The 23,812-nt window shown below is 41.9% G+C and overlaps 1 protein-coding gene across 1 annotated transcript in view; it reads left to right on the top strand.

Annotated features, from left to right (window-relative positions):
• Positions 1-23,812, top strand: part of LOC141973285 (uncharacterized) — a 59,652-nt gene extending 35,840 nt beyond the window's left edge. Inside the window, exons 3-5 of the mRNA XM_074931667.1 lie at positions 8,136-8,169; positions 9,889-9,958; positions 23,501-23,812. Of these exons, the coding sequence (XP_074787768.1) occupies positions 8,136-8,169; positions 9,889-9,958; positions 23,501-23,512 (116 nt within the window). The 3' untranslated portion in view covers positions 23,513-23,812. The remainder of the gene's footprint in view (positions 1-8,135; positions 8,170-9,888; positions 9,959-23,500) is intronic.

Here is a 23,812-nt window from a genome sequence, read left to right as displayed (position 1 = left end):
GATAACAGTGAACATTTTTATCTAACAGTTTTAACCGATATACTTAAACCAATTAACATTATAAAACTAGAACATCTTATAAACTTAATCTTAAGGCTCTGAATCCGCAGAGGGATGCAGCGACAGTCTCCATGTAAAGCACTTACAGGGACAAAACAGAAGTATGACAATAATAAGCAAAATAATAGCCATCAGAACAGAAAGGGTAACATGAATTAAAAGTAATGTTAAAAAGCAATCCATTGTAAACAAAAGATACCAAAAAATGTTCAGGGCCCTTCAAGTGCACGTGGTCCGCTGCTCCGGTCTGCTAGAATCAGGATCAGTATGCGCAGAGGGAAAAAGGGCTTCCCTTATCCCAAAGCGCATGCGTCATCCGAGCCTGGAAAATTCTATTTAAATTTAAACCAAAACGAATAAACAATACTATTATCTCTAACAATATTTAAACTAATTAACTTTATAAAACAAAGACATCTTACATATTAGACGCGAGTTTCAAGAAAATCATCAAAAGAACACGAGGGCAGTTGAGGTTCGGGTAGAGCGGCAGAAGAACATGATGGCTGGGGTTCGGGAACAACGGCAAAAGAACAGGATGGTTGAGGCTCAGGAACAGTGGCAGGAGAAGACGATTGAGGAGGAGACGCAGGGGAAACAGCAGAGGAATGCAGCGGTTGTTGCTCGGGTGAAGTGGTAGAGGAAAACGAAGATAATTTACAAAGATCACATTTGCAACGGCAAAAAAGGAACATTACAATAACAAACAAGGCAATAGCCGACAAAACAAGAATTAAAGCTAATGCGGAGATGCAATCCATATCCATGATTGCTATAGATTGCAAAAATTACAGAGCTGCAAAATGGTGGTCTTGTTCGCCTGAGTTGGGGGTCTGTCTACGCAGCAAGAAAATGGATCTCCATGCCCCCAGCCCAAAGCGCATGTGTTGTTTAGGCCTCAAAGCGCCTATCCTAAATATGAACAAGGATACACGTGTAGAGATATATATATAAGGTTTAAATGATTGATACAGTGGTAGACTTTGATTGGCAAACAGCACGAATCTGTTTTACACCATCAGGTGAGGCAGTAGATGTAAATTGCATGTTGGATACAACATGTTGGATTAACTGAACAAAGCAAGGAATGATACAGGGCAAAAACATCAAGGCAGCAAATGCACATAACAGATAAAATAAAAGCTGTTTTACCCATGGTGCTCCGGGTAACCACGACCATAAATCACCATTCCAGCCATTCCATGTTTGAACAGGGACATGGGCCAGTTTCCTAATGTCAGTAGTTAGTTGAAGGACTACTTCACCTACATCAGCTATTTCCAAACAACAATTAGAAACATTCAGTTTTCCACATACCCCTCCCTCTTCTGCTAGCAGATAGTCCAAGACCATACGATGTTGAAGGATTGCAGTGCGCATCAGTTGAGATTGTTGGGTTAAAATGTCTATAGCATTAGCAGTTTTATTGGTAATAATTTCTAAAACTGCTTGTAGTCGAATTATGCGATTCAAATTATAAATCGGTTCTCTTGCCCCTGATATTGGTTCATTGGGATTCCAGGTTGCAGGCCCATAATACTTAATTATTCTTTTGGGAGGCCACTCATTTTCTCCCCACTTTTGAGTTCCACCAATTTTGAACTCAACAGATCGCTTGCTGTGGACAATCCCTTTGTTTCCCAATTTGTCATATAGTCTTATTCCCAATTGAGGACCATCCGCCTCTGGAAGAAGGAAAAACAGAGGGCGAATAATCCCTATATAACAAATCCCTGACCAGTTTGCTGGTAGTTGTTTGTAGGCAGTATGTCCACAAATCCAATAATGGCCTTTTTGGGCTTTGGCACCGTTTGCAAATGGTCCAGCTGCAGTTTTTGGAATTTGAAAGTAAGTTGTGTTTTTGTCCCCCAAGGGACTAAAAAACTCATTAAGGTAACTATTCGTTCGAGTGGTACAGTACCAGGCACCAGCGTCATTTTTCCACTCACAAACTTGATGATAAAAATAATCTTTCTGTAATTTAGCATATACAGTTTCGGTTTTGTTTGACCAAAACCCCTGAAATCCTTTGTTACGCCCATTTTCATTAAGCCACATCCATATATAAACACCTCTGTTTTTGTTAACCAATTTATGTGTGAGTGTCCATTGACACTTACTTTCTCCCACGTTGACCCTTCCCTTCTGGGTGTGATTTAAACAAAATTTTCCCATACTAGGAAATTGAATTGGCCATGTTCCACTGTCATCCCAGGTGGTGTTGCTAGTTTCACTATAGTTACTTACAATTTGTGCTGGGGTAAGGGGTGTAGAGACCCACGGCCAGCTTGACAATCCTAGAGGTCCTCCACAAACCCAACAGTGACTTAGATTAAAGGTTTGGCTTACAGTTTTTGCTAACAAAACAAACTCATTGTCCTCAAAGGGGTCATATGGGTGGAGGGGAAATGGGGGAATTGGTTTCCCTTCACTCCCGTAGGTAAATGCACAAAATACTGTAATAAAAAACAGCATATACATCCTAACAAAATTACACTAAGATCTGCATCTGCTTCACTTCTTCTGTGGGTGTGTCTGCGTCGCTTGCTTCCTCCTGAAAGTGAAACAAGAGAACAAATTCGCTTCTCGGGTTAGAAGGAGGGAACAATCCATCTAGTGTGAATCTTGTGAGTTTTCCCACAGGCATCTTTTGCTTTCCAGGTGTATTTATTAAGAGGTGTGTCCAACACCAGTGGCACTTTGCCCACTGTGGGGAGTTCAACCAAGACAGGTTGTCCTGGGAAATGAGATGGATTGGTAGCATGGTCGGGACCGTGTGGGGTTGGCATGATTGCTGGAGGTTTAGGACAGAATGCTGTGATCTTTGGGCATCCATTTACTCCCCAGCGACTGTTGATGCTGGTCACTGCATCCCACACCCTCTCAGCCCATCTTGGCTTATGTGGTTTGAGGAAGCGTTTTAGTAGACCATTCGTTCTTTCTACAATTCCATTCGCTTGTGGGTAATACGGAGTATGAAACACCCACGAAATTCCTTCCTGAGCTGCCCACTCTTGGACCACTTTGGCTGTGAAATGTGAGCCATTATCTGATTGGATCGACTGTGGTTTGGGGAAAATTCCAAACCATTCTTTCAGAGCTTTTACTGTGTTTTCTCCTGTTGCTTTAGAACATGCTTTAGCTTGCACTAGCCCAGACACTATCTCTACACCTACCAGTATATAGTATTTGCCTTCTGACTTTCGAAAGGGACCGATGTAATGGATCTGCCAGGCCTCCCATAGGCCTTTTCCCTCTCTTAAGTGCAGGGGGTCACTTCCCAGTGGATGTCTGTCCAGACGGACACGGCATTGTTCACAAGAAGATACACAAGTTTTACACTCTTCTCTGGTAACTGGCCACCCTCGGGCTTGTGCCTCACAATACAGGTCTTTAATTCCTGAGCTACATCTCCCCATGTCCATACTTTCCTCCCTTGCCGTTGATGGTCAGGGGTCACTATCCCCTCCAGAGCGGCCGTTATTCTTTCTCCATTAGGAGTGTTTTGAATCTTCCCTTGCAATTGAATAGCAATGGGTTTCAGGGAGTCAGGGAGTCCTCGTATCAGAGGAGTCATCCTCTCTGGGTCCACAGGCATCATCATCGGAGAGCCTTGGTTGGGCTTGAGCTCCCGATCATACATCATCTGCAGACAGGCTGCCTTCTGTACACTTTCCACTAGTTGATCCACCGTACCTGTTATGGCAAGGGGATCTCCCCTCTCCAAGGGGTTCGGCCCTCCGGCCCAATATGCAACTCTGAGTCAGAGACCATGGGGCTCGGCAGTCGCCAGTGGTTAGAAACACACCTGGACCCCAATATCCTTCTGCTTCTTTCTCAGACAGTAGAATTCCATCCCCTCCTGACAGAGACACTCTCCACACGTACTCTGTCTCTGATTCTTTTGCAGTCCTTGAAAAATCTTTTTCCAGTTTTGCCAATTCAGTTGAGGTAAATGGGACTTCTTTGGTGATAACCTGAGGACGGTTATCACTATCGTCCTCATATAGATACTCTGTTTTAACCAGTGGATACATGTGGGCGTGACTTTCTAAAGTTTCTTTTGCCTTCTGCAAATCTCCTTGGGGATAGATTTGACATATCCCTTTCTCCAGAAGTTTCACTTCTGCCTTGGCATGGGTATCTGTCTCTGCCAAAATGTATTCTCTCAGTTAATCTTTCAATATTCTATTTTGATCCCTTTCCTCCTCTAACAACCCTTTAGTATCTCTCAATTGGTTCTGCAGGGTCTGTATGACCGTCTGCAGCGAGTCTATCAAAGTGTCAGTTTGGCTATACTTCTCCTTTTTCTCTTCCACCACAGCTGCCAGACTTACTCCTAACACTGCACAACTTATAGCTTTTCCTTTCCCCTTTCTAACCTTAGCTTCCTTCTGCAATACCCTTATCTGATCCACCACACTTTGTGGTTGGAACCAGTGGTTTTTCGCCCAGTCTCGCCCCTGAATTGAGGGACGGGATCTGTGTGCCTCCAAAAGATCATATAATATATCTATTCCTTCAGCCTCTGAGGGCGCATCATCACAGACCATTCCTTTTCCCTTTCTCTCTGATACAAAGGGGACATCGTCCTGAGAGGGTCAAACCTTAATGTCAAATTTCCCCTATTCTCTCCCAGGAGACCAAATATGAATCTCACACAAAAGCAATGCAAAGGGTTTTTCGTCCTGAGGGGGCCACAACTTGATAAACAACTTTCACCCGTTCACTCTCAGGACGTCACAACTTAACGCAAACACAAATGCAACATCACTGTCCACGCTCACCCTGTTTGCTCTCAGGAGGTCACAACTTAATATAAAACACAGAGAACTTTTTCACCCTGAGAGGTTTGCATTCAAGACAACAAGGTAACACAGCACTCTCATCTCAAGGGATCCTGTCCGTGACGCCAATTTAAAAATGTCCCGATCCGATATCGGGGGAGGGTTCTTAAAAAATCCCAAGAGCGAGATTAGGACACAAACGAGGTCAGATGCTGAATAACCTTATGAACTTTATTTCTATAACAACTAATAAGAGCGATAGGACAGAGAGGAAAAGAAAGGAAAAGGTCGGAATCCCTAAGCAAGAACACGGTAGAGGCGCAACTAATTACCACCACCACGACCAGGGATCCGGCGATGTTCTGTCGGTCCGATGATGCTCCACGTTCCTGGCTCCGAGTTGGTTCCCCTCTTCTTGTTGGTTCCCATCTTCTAGCTGGTTTCCCTCTTACAAAGGAGTACACAGTCTGTCTTTTTTATAGTCCCCGTCCCCACAGTTTGTCCGCCCATTTCCACGGGGCTCGTTGTTGTAGGTGCCACCCCGTGGCCCTCCGTGTGTGCATGCCTGGGTGTCCATGGTGGTCGTGCTGGCGAGGGGCCAATCTGTCTCGCCGCGGTTTCCCCTCCACCCGGCTCACGTGCTCGCAGCTCGATAGATGACTGCTGATGTTCTCGTCTAGGGTGGACGTGGTTTTCGTCGGGGACTGTGTGTTTGCTCCTTTACGTTGAGTCAGGAGGTGATCGTCGTGGAGACAGCGATGTTGAGACATACTAAAAGTCCAAAAAGTTCCTTACAGGGTGCCAAGATATTTTGCGGAGAAATCCCTCTATAACTTTTGGAGTTATAAAGTGGGTACGTTTATTCAGCACTGGGCGCATGGGGGATCGCTCCACCACAAGCATGCGCATCGTTTGCAGCTCCTGTCTGGCTTATATGTTACAGAATAGTGCATATTCATAGAACGCCTATACATATACATAGTCTACCCCCGCCTCCCCTCGCTTCTCATGGTAATCAGGTCTCCTCCCCTTGCGCCTGCGTATTGAGCTTCTTTGGCCTTGTTCGGTGGTCGCAGATTTATGGGCGAGGGTCGCATAGATGAAGTATCTCCTCTTCCTCGCTAATGAACTTTTCAGCTCGTCGTTCTGCACAGCCTCAGTTGTTCCCTGGGCCCTGGCCAAACCACCAGGTCAGTTTGTGCTAGAATCTAGGATGATTTGTTGCTGGAACATACAACTTCAAGGACCATAAGAAACTTCTCTTTGGGCTAGGAGATAATCGCCTAGCAACATTATCAACACCTGGTATGTCTTGTTCGAACAGTCCCATACGCCTCCCCTTGTTTTTGCGCAGACCTTGCACCATCAGTCTAAGATTGTTTAGACTCCCTGTCTCAATACCATGTATATGAAGTGTTGTGTTGGGACACCAACCAGACTGTACATAATGTGTTAACTGTTTTCATGTATGTTTGATATAGTATTCTTTGTATCTATTTGTTTTGCACTTGGTGAAATGTTTTATAATGTCCCTGCATTGGGACATGATAGAAAGCACTTTATTTTCTATATATTACATATTTATGTGTATATCTGAGAAACTATGTATTATACATATAAACATATACATACAGTATTCACTGCTCCCTCCAAGTACTACTTGGTTTAACACATTTTTTTAACTGGATTAATTTGTGGGTTTATTTCTGTTACTCTAGACAGAGCATGTCTCTTGTCTTGTAATGACACTAGTGCTTTGCTGGGTTCACTAGTTACAATCATTAAGAATGGGATTGTATCCTGTCCCTCAGTCAAATAGCCATCCCTTCTTTGGAGGGAGAAAGTGAACTGCTTCTCCTTCGCTCACATAACCGTCTTTGGTAACATGAATTACAGAACCTTCTTTGTAATTCTGACATTTTGTAGTTTCATGGCATGAGTTTCAAAAGAAGAAAGGGAATGTGTTGGAATGAGACTTATAGAACCTGTGGAGAATTTTAAAAGATAATGATCTAATTGTATGAGCATGTAACACAACTATTTCAGCTGCCTCTAACCTTAGGTTAAATTTAAGAGTTAAGTTAACTTTAACATTTTAAACATTTTAACAGTTTAACATCCACTTAACTGGGTTAAGTCATTCTCCAAGATGGACTACAGAAGTCACAAGCCTGAATTCTGTCCCTTGCTTGGGTGCTAATTCTATCTATACATTCAGAGGGAGCAGGAGAGTGAGGCTGCAGGCTCTGACTACTTCTACTGAGGATCTAGGAGAAGAATGATTTGGTGGACTGATGGTTGGTTTTACTTGGTGCCATAATCTGCTGCAAGAAGTGGAGGCTTTAATACATGCTGCAATAAATCCAGCTCCAAGACTGGCTTATTTGACTCTTAAAACTGTTTATCTGAGACTGAACTGATATAAGTGCTATCTGAAAAAATTACAAATTACACTTGCCTTTATGAAGCAAATTTGAGATAGTTGAGTTGCGTTCGTAGAGGGAGATGGAATTTATGAATGCAATGAATGCTCCTAGTTTTATTGAAGATTCTTTTGGCTAGGTTAGGGACTGTTGACTGGTAAGGACAGCAGTAGTCTTCTCAGAAAAACTTAATTCCCTGTATAGTTAAGTAACTACATACAGGTGTTATTCTGGGAATACTTGAGATGAAAGCAGTCAGAACTTAAGAATGAAGGTGAAACTTTATTTTAGACTAGACTATTGGTAGGTTTTTCTGTCTGTACTGTCTGATGGTGCTATCTGAGATGGGTTAGACTTGTGGATTTATGATATGTCTGATAATGTGGCTAGTGCAGTGTCACACAATGGTGACAGGATTCTCCTTATTTTGTATGTCTGAACTTCCTCATTAATGCTCTGAGTATAAGGTTCTCATGGCTGAAAGCTGATGGATGAACCTAGTGTTGCTTGCAGTAGTGCACACACTTATTGGGCGGGCACCATATAGTAGTTAATTTCCTCAGTCCTTGGATCCTGTATGTATATACATATATAAGTATATACATATGTATATGTATACTAGCATTGAGTTGTGAGCTTCTCAAATAAGTAATATTTCAGAAATGTAGTAATTTTCCTAAAGAGTTTTCAATTTTCTTGTTCCTGCTGTGGGATTTCTTGAATAAATGTTATATGCACATGCTCATTCTTGAAGTCTGCCATTGCCAAGAGAGCTTTAGTTAATACCAGATGTGGATATTTTGAAGCTAGTGAATGGTCTCTGGAGAGAACTTAAGCTTAGATGGATTTTTTTTTTTTTCCACAGGCCCTCCAAATGACTGTCTCTTAGAAGGCTACAGGTATTTTTTTTCCATGCTTGTAAATCCGACAGTGTGTCAGCCTTTGCAAAACCATTTAGATGTGGTTCATGAATATACCACTAAGTGTATGTTTGTATAAAAGAGTGGCTGTGCAGTGTGTAAATATTTTAAATTATTATGATAGAAGAATAAAGTTGCTTGCTCTGCTGAGGAATGTCTGTAATGTGTGTTAGTAACCCCTGGTGGGGTGCAGAGAAACTTGGGACGTGGGACACGTACTAGGCAGGCAATCTATAAATAAAGCCTCAATCCTAGCTATCACTTGTTAGATAGGAATGTGCTGAGTACAGTCGTTATAATTCCTTGCAGATGCTTGTTTCCCCTCTGCTAAATAAACTATGTAATGAAATTTATGACCAGCAGCTGCAAACCAGGCCAGTTTATTGAAGAGACAGTGTGTAGGAAACCAACAGCAGGGACCATCCCCTCAGGATCTGACTTGTACACTTCCTCTGCAGTGTTTGCAGAGATACTCAGAAGAGCTTTAACACAGTGATCTGATATTGCTGTATTCATCTTGAGAGGCATTATGAAAATGCTCTTTTGAAGTTGCTAGAGAACTCTCAGACCAGAAGAACCATGGAAGAGAAAATTGCTTGCTGTAAAGCAGAAGAAGAGATTGAGGCACTGAAAAAATAAATTATATAGAAGAGTCTGTAAGATTACAGAACTTTATATAACAAGGTGATCTGCAAATATATATGGGAGCTGCAGTATTTCAGCTGCAGGGTTAATCACAGAGCATGAAGGTAAACTGCAAGTGCCAGAACTGAAAACCAAATTATGTCAGATACATACCAAGAAAGATAGACCTAATAAACACAACTTTGAATGTTGTTTTCCTAAACTTGTGTTACAGCTAGAATTGTGTGTGGAGCAATCTTAAATGGTAGATCATAATTGAAATGGTTTGTAGAAAGAACTTTAGAAATCAATGGGAGCTTTAAATACGATTATGTTTAGTGTATACAGGAGGCAGCCATTGTATCTGTAAGAGCTTACCTTCAAAGGTGTTGACCTGCTGCCACAATCTCTGCAGAAGGCAATATAGCATGATCATCAGTATTTTAATGTAACAACTAGTAAGCTTGTTGAGTTGAATATGGAGGTGCCTACTGATATTCTTCAGGAGGGGAAGCCCAGGCAGCTAATTATTAAATAGCCGGAGTTCGATGAGATTAATCCAGCCCTGATGGGTACATTGTAAATTCTGCACTAGGGTCCTATTCAGATATGTTTGTTAGTGACAAGCCAGTAGATTCAGCATTTCCTGCACAGCACCACATCTGTCTCCCAGGCTTCACTGATGATACACCTTCGCCTGTGAAAGACTCTCACCTGACCTTCCTGGCCTGGCCTTTACACTGAAACTTTCAATATTTGATTTATTTTGAAACTATACCTGAAGAAGGCGACCCCATCCTTTCTGTACTATCTCCTTCTCCCTTCCCAAAGCAGTTCTAAGCGGGATTTGGGGGAGACACCAGAAATAAGAAGCGGGAGTCAGGGGACAAAAAGAAGAGATTGATTGTTTTGGATCATAGTGGCTAAGGCTTCTAATCTTAATTTTGGCCTTTAATTCCCAGAGTGCTTACATTTTCCAGTGAATGACACAAAGTATATAACTGAAAATATGTCAGTGTAAGTCTGCATAGGAGCAAGGGCTGTGTTTTCTAATTAGTGTGTCTTTTCTTTTAGGCTGTCCTTTGGTGTCCATTGCTGCCATTACCATGCAAGTATTTTACAGAAAGCAGTTCAGTTTCCACAGGTGAGATGGCCAAAACCCCTTAAATACCCTGCAGCCAAACTATTAATGTATTTGACTGGAAAGTAAGAGGTCTGTGATTGCTGAAATCCCCAGTCTAAATTACATAAAGGAGATGTTTAAACAAAGTTTTCCTGCCTTCTGGGGTGACTGCAATAATCATTATCCTACTGGGTTCATCACTTTTATCTGACAGTAATAAAGTATAAGCTGCCTCCTTAGCTGGGAACTCTGGTGGAGGAGTTCTGCCTTTGAGCTGGAGTTGTCGTTACAGAGGCTCTCAAATAAACAAGCAACCACCAAAAATTAAAAATTTATTGTCAACACAATTAACTAGTCCTCCGCAAAATACAGGTTCGAATGTATGTGAGAGGAAAACAGAACAACTCCCTAGGGTTTAACGACAACCCAAAACGCTCTTATCACCTAATGAGTGAGGGCTCTCAATCTCTAGGACCTTCTCGGGGCAACATCCTGAGCCAAGTCACCTCAAGGACTTCACTTGGGCAGCATCCTGACCCAAGGGGAGAGTCCTTGCCCGCAGCATGCTGCTCCAGGGGACAAACTTAAAATGGCTCCCCCAGGGGACTCCATTTATACCCAGGCCGAATCTGATCTGTAATCAGTAGCGGCTCCCATTGGCTAAAGGCCCCAACTACAGTGAAGCTCCGAGAGCAAAGGCAATCAGGAGCTGCTACACTTCAGCAGTCAAGAAGCCCTGTTTTCATTGGGCAGGTGCATCTGCCACACAGTCCACTCCATGACTACAGTCATGATTTGGCTGGTGTCCTTGAAGTGGTGGTGCAGTCACCTCTTGCCTCCAAGGTTAAAAGGGAGTGCAGTCCCGGTGAGTCTCCATACTTGTCATGGATTGTCATTCCTAGATGATTATACAATCAAATCTTAAAAAAACCCCAAGCATCCAATGTACTACAGTCAAAACTGAAGGAAGCTGATTAACCATTTTAACAAGTTAAATTCAAACATATTCAATTAACCAATTAATGCTTAATATAGTAACGATTGCCTCAAGTCTCTTGCCACTTTCTTTATTTGTTGTCCTAAAGTGGCATTAACATGATAGCACCAAGTTCAATCACATTCCTCTGAATGCTGCCAATTTCATAAGATTCATTTGCCACCATGTTGTTGTCCAAGTCTTGATGGTCCATATTGGATCACCATTGCCAACCAGGATGCTGGAGTTATCTGTTCCTCTAAGATCCTAAAAAACCCCCAGAACTAGGCCTTGGATCAGAACCTAGGCACGAAGTTAAAATTAGTAATTATCCATTGGGCACTAATATGGTGAGTTTTTTCACCTTTACCTAAGGCTTCCCAAGCATGTTGACAATGCCTATTAGCCTGAGGATAGTATGGGGTGTGCAAACCCCCAGGATTCCTTGTGCACCCACTCCTGGACCACCCCAAGCAGTAAAATGGCTCCTGTAACGTGATTAAATTGATTTGGGTGTTCCCTTCTCTATCTGTCATGTGTGGCAATAATGATCTAATTGCACATAATACTTCTTCGCAGTTTCTCACTGCTTGAATCTCACAGGAGGTGGGGTTCCAGAGGTCTTAACCCCTTCTCCAGGAGTGGTTTTAGCAAGCTTTTGAGCCAGTGCATAGCAAGCAATTGTTGGCAGAATGTGTACAATTTATAATCTTTTTTCATTATCATTAATCACCTCAAAACTACCCTGTCTGGAAGCAGTTGGCAATGGATATTGAGAGACACAGGTAAATTCTGTCCCCCAAGCTCCAAAACTCCACACTCTGCCATATGGTAACCACCACTGTTTACCTGACAAAACATCAAACCATAATATTTTTCTTTGTTCTCCCGTCCAGCAATTGCACCAACTTCGAGATGTTACCAGTAGATTGCCCATGTAATATTTCCCAGGGTACCCTCAGTGCCAACGCCTTCCGCCAAAGATGATTCCTTCTGGAATTGCAAAATCGACCTGACTTACCCTGGGTAGTTTAAACTCTCTACAAGGAGGCTGCTCAGGGTTGAGTTTCCAACTGGCCGAACCCTCTGGCTTCCATCCCCGCCCCTGCCTCAGTCAGTCCAGCCCATCTCTTGCCCATAAGCAGCCAGATCCTGTAACACTTCTGCCCACATTAACATGTGCACACAACGGGGGGAGGCTTCACTGGTTGCATTCAATAGCTCTGTGCACTCTTTCTTTGAGGGACTGGACATGTATCTTTAAGGCATCCGGGAGCCCTCTAATAAGACATCTAAGCTGATTTGGATCCAGTGGCGCAGCAAGTGGTATTCCATACTGCCCCCTCTCATCCATTGCCTGAATGCAAACTACCTTTTGTACTCCCTCTGCCACTTCTGACTATCCCTTCACCTTAATGGTAACAGGTTCTCCCCTCTCCTAAGGGTCCACACCTCCAGCCCAGTAAGCTACTGGGGGTATTATCGACTGGTTACCCTCTGGTCAGTCACTTAAAACCACTCCAGGACCCCAGAAACTTCCCACCTCATCATCACTCAATAGAATTCTATACCCTCATCCCCCCACCCCCCCCATTAAAGAAACCCTCTACAAATACTCGGTTTCAGTTTCACCTGGCTTATGCGAGTATTTAACCTGAAGTTCACTAAGGTTGGGTCCTGTCCAGGGGGTTGTATGGATGGTGGTTTGGGGGTTCCCACCTTGTGGACCTGTATGCCTTTCTGTTTTGATGAGAGGTTGCACATTTCTTTCCTCCAAGGCCTCCATTTCCTCCAAGCAACTTTCATCAGACTCTTCCCAAATATATCTGCCCCACTCCTTAATATCTACACTCATGATTAACTTCCAAATCTGAACATCATGAGGAGGCTTTTTTGCTCATGCCAACAAAATTTCAATTTTTTCTCTAATAATCACCTTCTTTCTCTCTTAATTCTGGCTTCAAATAATCAATTTCCAATTGGTCCTCTAAATTATCTTTCTCCACTATTACAAAATAATCCTGCACCTAAATCAAGCAGGCATCTAAAATGGTGCACATTTTTCCTTCACTTTTGCCATTCCACTGACTTCCCTGGCTTTGTTCCAACTTCCTCACAATTCCCACCAGATCATATCACTTCTCCTTCACCCATTGTGCATTTGGGGGAAAAGGGACACAACTATACTTCTGTAACAGCTTGTCTGACATCCTGCTGACTATGCCAATTTGTTACGGAGGCTTTCAAATAAGCAACCACCAAAAATTAAAAATGTATTGTCAATACAATTAACTAGCCCTCTGCAAAATACAGGTTCGAATGTATGCGAGAGGAAAACAGAACAACTCCCTAGGGTTTAACGACAACCCAAAACGCTCCTAACACTCACCTGACAAGTGAGGGCTCTCAACCTCGAGGACCTTCTCAGGTCAGCATCCTGTGCCAAGTCACCTCAAAGACTTCCCTTGGGCAGCATCCTGACCCAAGGGGAGAGTCCTTGTCCACAGTGTGTGGCTCCAGGGGACAAACTCACAATGGCTCCCCCAGGGGACTCCATTTATACCCAGGCCGAATCTGATCTGTAATCAGTAGCGGTTCCCATTGGCTAAAGGCCCCAACTACAGTGAAGATCTGAGAGCAAAGGCAATCAGGAGCTGCTACACTTCAGCAGCCAAGAAGCCCTATTTTCATTGGGCGAGTGCTGCCACACAAGTCCAATAAGAATTTTTCCGTTATTTCCTACTGAATAGCTAAGAGCTACAAACACCTGCTGTGGATCCTGACAGTCTTACTTTCTCCAAGGTATCTCACTCTCAGAAAGTCTAACTAGATAGCAGCGTGTGGTGGTTTAAGCCCTGCCGGGACCAGAGACCACATTGCTGTTGCCCCTCCTCCACCCTCAGACCAGACAGGCTGGAAGCAGGCACAAACTCCAGGGTTGAAATAAGAAGAGATTTAATACAACAGTGTGATAAATAACAATCTGAACAACAACAGTAGCAATAATAGCAACAATAAACAGTAATAACAGTAAACAAAACAAAAGATATACAGGGAAATACCGCAGTGGATACAGACAGCCTGCTACGCGTGCTTCCCGCGACCAAAGCCACAAAGGAAAGCTTACCTCACTGCCGTGCCGGACCTGACATCAACATGTTATGAATAACCCGGCTGGAGATCCCGTGCCCCTCCCTGCTGGGGAAACTTAACCCTATCCTAGCTGAACCAGGACACAGTGCAACACAAATGTCTGTATGCTATACTTCTTAGCGCTGAAGTGCCTGAACAGTAAGTCTAGTATATAACTTTAAGTGATTATAAAAGCTAGCTCACCTCTGAAATCATTGCTGACGTCTGTAACGTTCTCAATACGAATAACTCAGTACTTAGGTATATCTGATTAAACCCTTTAACTTGACCCCAGTTTTATAAGAACTCTGTAAGCCTGATCCAGCAGTTGTCCTTTCTCAGAACAGATGTTCAGCTTTTTCATACCAGTCTGCTTGGAAGCATATGAGATGTGCCTTCAAAGACTGTATAAGGATTGAAAGTCTTCACTCCCACTTTCTGTAGGTGGGGTAGCATCTCATGCCAGAGGAATAACTCTCTCTCCAACCCTGTCTTTCTGTATAGAGAGCCAAAGAGTGGCAAACCCTTCTGGTGGTTAGGGCAAGTAAAAACTAATGTACATCACCGTCTGTGGTGCCATCTTTAGTACCTTTTTCTTGACCTTGATGCAGTGCCAGTGGTTTGGCATGACCTGCCTTCATCTAGTCCTTGCTTCTTCAGGTGCTGTCAGTCATCTCTCCCCAGCTTGCTTAAAACACAACAAAGTAATTGGCTCTAAAGTAAGGAAATTGATACTAAGCTATGAGAGATAGGTGATACCAGAATAGACTTTTTGAAAAAATATAAATTTTAATAAAATAGTAATTTTAAAATACTTCATCAATTATAAATCCTGTAAAAAGGCCCTAATAATTAAACTGTGGCCTGCACAAGTAGTGTTTGTGATTCTTTGGATTGCCATAACTTTAGAATATATATTTTCACCTAATTTGCATATTAAAAAGTCACAAGTCTCACCTCTTCTTGCAAATGTGATGGTCTTTATGTATGCTAAAGATATCAATAAATAGTCCCATTGTGAAATCTGATATAGATATTACTCTATAATAAGAATAATTGATGAAAAATAATTTCAGATACACCTATATCTATGGCAATCACAGTCTTCTGCCCTCTCCCCACAAGTAGTTAAGGCTCCTCAGTCAAAAAATATCACCTCCTTCAGTGATGACCATCTGTGTTTGTGTCCTTGAAAGTTTTCTACAAGTAGACATGCATGTTCAGTGACAGAAATGCTGAGAGTTTCTTTTTTGTCAGCAGAGATTCAGATTATGGATTACTTTTTATCTTTCTCTAGATGCATTATTTTTATTGTTGACTTGTTCAGAAAACCTGGTAATCCTGATGTGGCTGTTTCACTGACTGAAATAGAAGACCCTTACAAGTGGAAATACTTCCTACTCCTGGGTTTAGGCTCCGGTAAAAAGTCTAACTCCACAATTATGAAAAATTAGCCAAAAATAATTTTGTTCAGAAAAGTGAATATTGCTTTTTCATTGTCTGATGGGAACAAAACTGTATAGTGAAATCTCTAGTTCTGTACATTTCAGGAGATTTTGCTTTCGCTTAGTTGTACATTGGCTCGAACAGAGCAAAGAGCTGTTACCAGCTGCAGTGCATTATATGATCTTCCGGAACACTTCTAACCATTTAGTTTCACCAGGAAAGATCCATTTCATGCAGAGATGTGAACCAAAACACAGTAAGAGGGAGGGGAAAATAAGGAGGTTCACTTCATAAGTTATTAGCTCTTTCAATATTAAGGTAAGATTACTTGCCTGGTAGTGCTAATAATTATGATGCAGATGCTTAAAATGGACATGCTATGGGTAAAAACCAACACCCAAACCCCAGAACCCTGCAGTCTAAAGGCAGTTTATTTGTAAGTGTAGGAGTTAGTCTAATGAGAAGAAGTAGAAAACCTCACTTCCAGCTTTGCTCAGAGGATATTTTTACTGGTTATTTAAACTGCCAGTAGTTAAGTGGCAATATATTGGCCTCTGGTGGAGTACTTGCCTTAAACATAGAGCTGCTAATTATGGACAGTAAAGATTATATGACAGTCATTAATGAAACCCACTGAGATAAAAACTATTTTTTTCTTTTTTACGCTAATTTCCCCTCAGCAGGGATCTTGGATATTAAGTGTGAGTATGAATCAGTATGTACACAGAGTCTGCTTGATTTTTAATCTCAGGATGCCGTTTTCTAATATGCCAAAGTGACACTTTGATGGTTTGGACACTCTAACACAACTAGGCATTTCTCCATCTTGAATAAAGAGCATATCCACCGCCAAGCCTTTTAACCTCTGTTCCTTTCCCACAGAGTAAGCATTCAGTCTGTCCTACTCATAAAGGGGAACTACAGTTCTTCCAGTCTTCATTTATTTCATCCTTACACATAACTTTGAATATAGGGATTAGAGTCTTGTGTATCAGCTTTGGCTGGAGCACTGCATCCCTGAATCTCAGGGAATATCTTTCCCCTTCCTGTGCCCTCTATTTCTTTGTTTCAAGCTTATAGCACTCACCATTAACCATTCTTCTATAAAGGATCAAAACACTTCCTTACACTGAGTGCCTTATGCTATCAAGAAAGCGGCAGAACTGAAGTTACTGGTTCACCTCTAGATTTTCAGCAATGTCTTCCAACTCCAAATCCCACAGACCTAATTCAAACAAGTAGATATGCAGCCCACAAGAAAAATTTTGTATTTCATTGTGAAGTTAACAGAGCTTTGTGTTCTTACTTGCCTACACTCAGAGATTTTCTACATAGACTGAAGAAATTTACAACATAGCCTTTTACACATGTATAATACCTAACCCATTTCTGGGGTTACATCAGGAAAAGTCTTGTCAAAGCTACAAGGCAAAATAAGAATATCAACCCTGAGATGTGGCAATCAAGGTGGTATCCTGATCCAATATCGGGGGAGGTTTTGATATGATCCCAAGAGCAAGATTAAGACACAAATGTGGCCAAATGCCGCATAGCCCAAACAGGTTTTTATTATTAAAAAAGTGAAGAAGGGTAGTGATAGGACAGAATGGAAGAAAATGGCAGAAATAAAGCAATGATGTGGGACAGGACTGCAAGAATAGTCACCACCATGGATCCAGTGGCATTCCATTGGTCCTCAGTCTTAAGTTCTTCGGTGGTGGGTGCACACGGAGCAAAGTTTCTTTTAAGTTCATTGTATCTGCTGATTAGCATATCTCCCCACCCTTTTTTTCTTTTCCCCTCTGGTCCCACAGGTTTTGTTACATTTGGTTTCTGGGGAGAAACCTTTGCCTCTTGTCAGTTCATTAGTAATGCATGTATGATGTCTGGCCTACACAATAGAGCCACAAATGGCTACATGATGGGGCCAGCTCAGTACACTCTGCCTCTTGGAGGCTTATCTAAGGAGTCTGACAGTGCAACTGCAAAGAAGTAGGGGGTGCATCCTTCAGTACACTCCCACTTCCCAGGGCAACATTCCCAGACCAATCCACAGGCTACAGCGGCTTGTCTTGGAGGTTTGCACAGACACAGGGAAGCTTTGAGACTGTCATATGACATTTCAGCCTCTCACAGAGGGCAAATGAAAATACCTACCTACCTGAAGGAAGTCAAATATAGAAATGTATGCTCTTTGATGCAGAAAGGAGATAGCACCAAGCTGTTCCGATCCTTGAAGCCAGGGAGTGATGTGGGTGTGTGATCAGAAGCAGAAATTTTGAAAGGCTGTACATCTTAATACTGAAAATTGAAGACCTTCAGGTACTACTGTACTAGGCAGCAGCTCTGTACAGGCTCTGAGGACTGCAGTACTGAATATAGGTGTTTGAATTCTTCAGTGATTAAAGGTTGTAATCCCTGTAAAGTAACAAACACCTGTTTTTGCAGATGAGCCTAGATTTTGAACATCCACAAATCCATGGGACCTGATGAGATGCATCCCACGTTCCTGAGGGATCTGGCAGATGTAGTCGCTATGCTGCTCTTTGTTGTGTTTGAAAAGTCACGGCAGTCAGGTGAAGACCCTAGTGACTACAGGCTGCATGTATATACAGAGGCACCCAATCATGATGATTTTCCAAAAAGAGTGTGAGAGCTATTGCCATCATGCAGTCCTCACTGCACATCCTTAATTGTGTGCCTACACTTGGGGTAGGCCCCTTTCCACTCTATTTTGCTGGCTGTAAGGTTTCTCCTGTCCACATCAGCCTGTGCCCTTTGCTTGTCAATTCAGGCCATTACTTCCTGTCTCTCTCCCTTGTTCCTAATTTAAGGCTCTTCTCACCAGGGTGGCCAGACTTAACAAATCTTGTTATAAACTGATTTCTTAAATTTGGCTGAGTCAGAGTTCCCAATTTCTTTATTTAGCAAGCGGCAACAAGCAGAACAGCGCTGGGCAGCCGGGGAGTCTCCTGCTCCAACAACGGACCGCACCCTCCAGGGCACTGTTTCAATCTTATACTACGAAGTATTACATAGTCATTATACACATATACATATTCATTACTTGAACCCGCCTACTCCCGCTTCGTATGGTAATTAGCTTATCAGTCCTTTATGCTTGCGCAGAAGTTGTTAAAACTACGGTCAGGGGTCTTCAAATCGTGGGGGGTGGTCTTCTGGGAGGAAGGCTGTAGGTCCTCCTCACAGTGTACGTTTCACCTTTGGCTTGGAATGTGATGATCTTCTGAGTTTGCAGAGTTCTTATCAGTCTAGGCCCAGTAATCTCTTTGCATAATGAGATTCATGGTCGTGAACATCCTCCTGTTTTATTCAATTATGCGCCTGCAATTCTCCACATCTTCTGAAGTACAGATGCTTCCTCTCTTGTTGTTCCCCCCCCCTTTCCTGTCACTTTTTTTTTTTTTTCACTATCATGTTGGTTCAATTAAGCATTTGCTGTTAGTATTACACAATATGCAATAGTTCATATTACAGTTCGCTGAATTTGATGAACAGACGGTTTACCACCTATCACAAACCTGACAAGATGTTTTGTCATAGTCAGGTGGGACCAACTAGCAGTCCTTGATCCTCAGATGGCCTGGTAGTCATAAAAGCTGAAACCCTGTAATTAATATCAGCTGCAAAAATGGTTGTTGACCTGCAGGATCTATTCATTCCTCCTCAAGCTCCTCTTTTCACTGACAAGTGACACTGTTGGGCCCTGGTGCCCATGGTCCTCACCTCCAGATCCACATAGTCATTCTTGCTAGGCTCCGGGTCCCGCCTGGCTCCATTGGTAGTGCTCACGTGGAAAAGCAGCTGAGGGGGAATAGGCCAAGATCCAGAGAAGCCTTGGCAGCCTCCTTGCAGTGTCCTGTATCCCAACCCCCGGCAATCAGCAAACCTTGGGTCCTGACCTAGGTTAGGTCGGCAGATGGGGACTTATACCCCACAGCAGGCAGTTTTTCTCTGCTATGCCTTGCCACTTCCCCTGGATGCCATGGCACTCGCAAGTGCAGCTAGCTGGGGTGCTTCACCAGATGTAGCTCCCAGCCCCTCATCTGTTACCAGAGCACTGAATCTCTTCTGTAGGTGCAGACCTGCAGGTGGGGCAGAATACCCTTCTGGGACTGAAAACCATCAGTTTCCAGCCTTTGCGCTCCTGGGAGTCTTTGTTTCCCACACCTGTACACACACAGACGCTGCCTACTTCTTCAAGTACGGAAGGGATTTAGGCTTTTTAAGGCACAGCTTCTTGAAGGAGCTGACATATTCCTTATTGATATCAGGAGACATGATTAGGCAAGGTTAGGTGCTGAGAAGCACTTTCCTAGACTTTAATTAATACCAGCGGATTGCTGGAAAAACCTCTCCTTTGCTCTTTGTCTGCTTTGCTTTTTTTGTGTGAACCCTAAGGGTTAGACAATGCTATCCTCATATTATCCAAATCCATGATGAAAGTTTCACTTTCTTTATCCATCAGCTGTGACATCGATTTTAAAGGTTCTTTCTTAGATTATATGATGCCTTGCTCCTCTCTTCTCATCTCTCTTTCTGATGCTTTCCTAGAAATACTCATTTCAAACAATAAAATACCTCAGAAATAACCATGATGACCTCCTTATATTTGTGCTGTGGTGGTAATTTTAGAATCTGATTTCTCTTTCAGTGGGAAAATAAAACAGGGCTTACTTCACAGTCTAGAAAGATCTGAAACTAATTTTACCAACCATCTAGTTCTCAAATTTTCAGTTTTGGAATTAATTACAAGAAGACTGCTCCATTCTGGAACTTGGAAGTACAGCTAACATATGTATTTTATATACTAAGTAGGCTTGGGAGAAATAACACAGACCATAAGAAGCATGAAAATCTTACTTGTCAAATCGTACTACTCATAAACCTGAAAATAAATACGCAGAATCTTATGGTTAATTATCAAGTATTTAACATCTAATTAACAAACGAACTTTTCCAATGCTTCAAGAAATCATCTGTATGAAAAGCATTCAGGATACTATATTCTTTGAAATTACTGACCATTGCTGGTAAGTTTAGAGAAATCAGTATTTACATATGACTGCTCATGCAAGCATATTTCTTTTAACCATTTAGATATTAAGCTTTCACAAGCATGCAGTCTTAAAGTGGAAACTGTTCTGAATTTTCCAAGGGAAGAATTTCTGTAGCTTACTTGCTGTTTAACATAGCTGGAAGGACAGCTTTCTAGTTGCTCAAACCGCTTCTCTGAATATCTGTTAAGAGAAGGAACATTCCCACTCCATCCCCCATCTCCTACCCAAGATGAAAAATGGAACCCTAATTACAGAATAATATCTTTATCATATAAAAAGATTGAATAGCACAGTAAAGGAGAAAAAAAGTATGTCCTGTTACAGAGACTGCATAATTTAAAGTTAATTGCAACCAAAATTAAGCTGAGCTTAGTAAGTAGACATACTGCACTTAAAGCAGTACTATGGATTAGCAAATAGTGCAATACTTTCTGCTCACACATAAAACCTCTCGTTTTTTTCACTTTCTAAAATCATGTTAAAAGGCAAAACCAAGAGCAGTTAGTTAGTATCTAAAAAAATGGCCATAGAAATAATAAAGTGCTTGAGAGATTTGCAGCATACAACCAAGCATTTACGATAACTGCCTTAGGGCTGTTTCTTGGTGACATATGAAAGGAAAAAACAATAATGAGGAAGAAATGGGGATAATCCATCAGAATGTGTCTTTTGAGGCATGTTGAACTGCACTCACTGCAGTAAATTGTTCTGTATAATAATTTTTACTAAAGTGACAGAACAAAGCAATTATTTTTAATATAATATAGAATATTTGGTGCAAATGGAGAGTACATCACTATCTCATTAAAATTCTTAATTGATAAGCTAAAAGGTAACAATGCCTGAAACAGTTGGTACTGTGTCAGATCTTAGCTAATTTGTACCCCTGTGTGGAAGAGCTGCAGTAAGCATGAAAGCATAGGAATTGGCACAAAAAGGATAGATGTAACATCTCTGCATTTGCTGGGAAGCACCAGTCTGATGAGACCTACCCGGGGTGGGGTGTATGCAGAAGTTTTTCACTTTTTCGGTACTCTATCACTGCTTTCCTTAGGGGGAAATAAATTTTGTCTGCATTAGCAAGTCATGCAGTGCAATAGGAGTGGGTTTGCAGAGAAAAAAACCCTAGTTGAGGACCCAGCATCCACACCCCACACCTTCGGGAAGAAGTAGAGTTAGATCAGTCAAGCTTTAGTCTGCTCCTGTGGCCTGGGTGCTTGGAGGATGTCTTCCCCTTTGACTCATCTGAAATCAACTATCACAGTGCAGAGGGAGAAGGCTCTACAGTGCAAATCAAAGTGCAGAGTACTGAAGGGATCAGGAAGTGCACTTCAAAAATCCACTCCTTAAGCAATCTAAAATCCTATTGTAGATGCATGGGGTGTTTGCCAAATATTTCCTAGAAGCTTCTGTACATCCACAATGATAACATCAGGCACCTGGCTTAAAAGAGCCTGAGAACAGTGAGGAACTTAAACCTTTTAAGCCAATGTTATTAAAGTTCTGAGTTACTGAAAGCCCGAAATTAAAACAGATATTTTGGGACAAGACGATCTGAAAAAAAACCTTAAAAAACCTTTTAAAAAATCAAGGTATTTCTTCCCTACTAAGCTCCCCAAAAGAATAGTTCCACTAATACTACAGAATTTCCTTTTACATGTGTCTAAATTTATATCTTCATATCCCAAATGTCAGATTCCATAGAATCTAAAGCCGTAGAATCTGGGTGGTCAAATGGTTATTAAACACACAATCATAATTACTGACTTGTGGGTGCTATAGCTATTTCCCCCCCCTCCCCAGTAATTATGATTCTTAAAGATGTTGCAGTTGAAGAATCAGAGGTATGACAGTGAATAACTTCCTGTAGCATCTGCTGATCTGCTATTTGAGTGGCAAGGAGAAGATGTTTGCAAGAGGACCTTTTTTGTTTTCTTCAAATAGTTGTAACCACATCACTGTGTCTAAATTCCCTGTTTCTCACATGCTCCTAAGAAGCATGAATGGAGGGGCAGGCTATGAGAGCCAGGTGCTCTGCCCCAGACCTTTCACCTGCAGGTGTGTGCTAGCATTCCCATGAGTGACTGTGGAGCAACGTCTTTCACAGCTGGCTGAAATTCTGTTTTTTTCACCATCTCTGTGGAACAGTTATTTCAGGGCCAGTTTTCCAAATCTGGTATCTGCCTTGCAACTAGGTTCAGTGTTTGGCAAACATCAAAAGATTTGATGTCTTTACAGATTTACTTTGTTGTCACACTCCTGAAGCAATTGGAAGATATACTGGAGTAGTCATACACAGTGTTAGGTGGGACAACTAACTACTTCGAGAAAATGCTTTCTACAGATGATGCCAGCTACATAGCTCAAACATTACTTATTCTGTCATTCATCTGGAAATACCAGAGTATTTATATGTGGAACACAAACAAGGCCAATCTAATATGCTTAGTTCTAAGATTACATTCGACCACTCGCCATCTCTACAATAGATGGAAAGAGAGAACCAAGGGAAGGTTGCAGCTGTTCCGCATCTGCTCCCTCACAGAGGTACAGACAGGAGTCTGAGTCTCACTTATGACTCTGATGCCCAATTCTGATCAAAAAAAATCCAGAAGAAGCAATTTCATCAGAACAAAAATAGTGCACTGGAACTCTAAAGCTGAACTTTAAAATTTTCATTCAACTTAGTATTCAAGTTTTGAAGTGTGAAAAAGAGAGGAAAATAATTACATATAAGTTCCTACCATAGAGAAACAGGGCCACATCTGTACCCAGTTCATTTCCAACATTTGTGAAGTCAGAACAGGACTCCCTCAATATGCCTGCTTTCAGCTTCTTCATTTTGTTTCTCACATCTGAATATTTTACTTTTAAGTCAAATGAAAAGACTTGGTTTAGTAATCAGAATTCCCACATGCTGTTTTTCAGACATGCAAATGAGCCTGTTGCATCTTCCAGCTTGCCCCAACAGGAACACCTGGCACCAACCATGCTTGCCTTCCTTGCTGCAATTGGAGATTCTTCCTGGATGGCTCAGGAACAAGCTCGGAGAAAAAAATCCTAGGCCAAGAGGATTTCTGTCACTAAAATTGCATCATAAGAATTGCATAGAGGGTCTGAATTAAGATTTTACAAGCAAACTTAGTTATGAATCTCCTAAATTCTAAATGATTTATTTTGCAGTTATGCAAGTGTCAAGTCACTTATATTTATGGAATAAAAATACTGTCATCTAAAATA

This window comes from Athene noctua, chromosome Z (assembly GCF_965140245.1).
Source record: "Athene noctua chromosome Z, bAthNoc1.hap1.1, whole genome shotgun sequence".
Lineage (NCBI taxonomy): Eukaryota > Metazoa > Chordata > Aves > Strigiformes > Strigidae > Athene > Athene noctua.
This window is presented reverse-complemented; position numbering and strand designations above follow the sequence as displayed.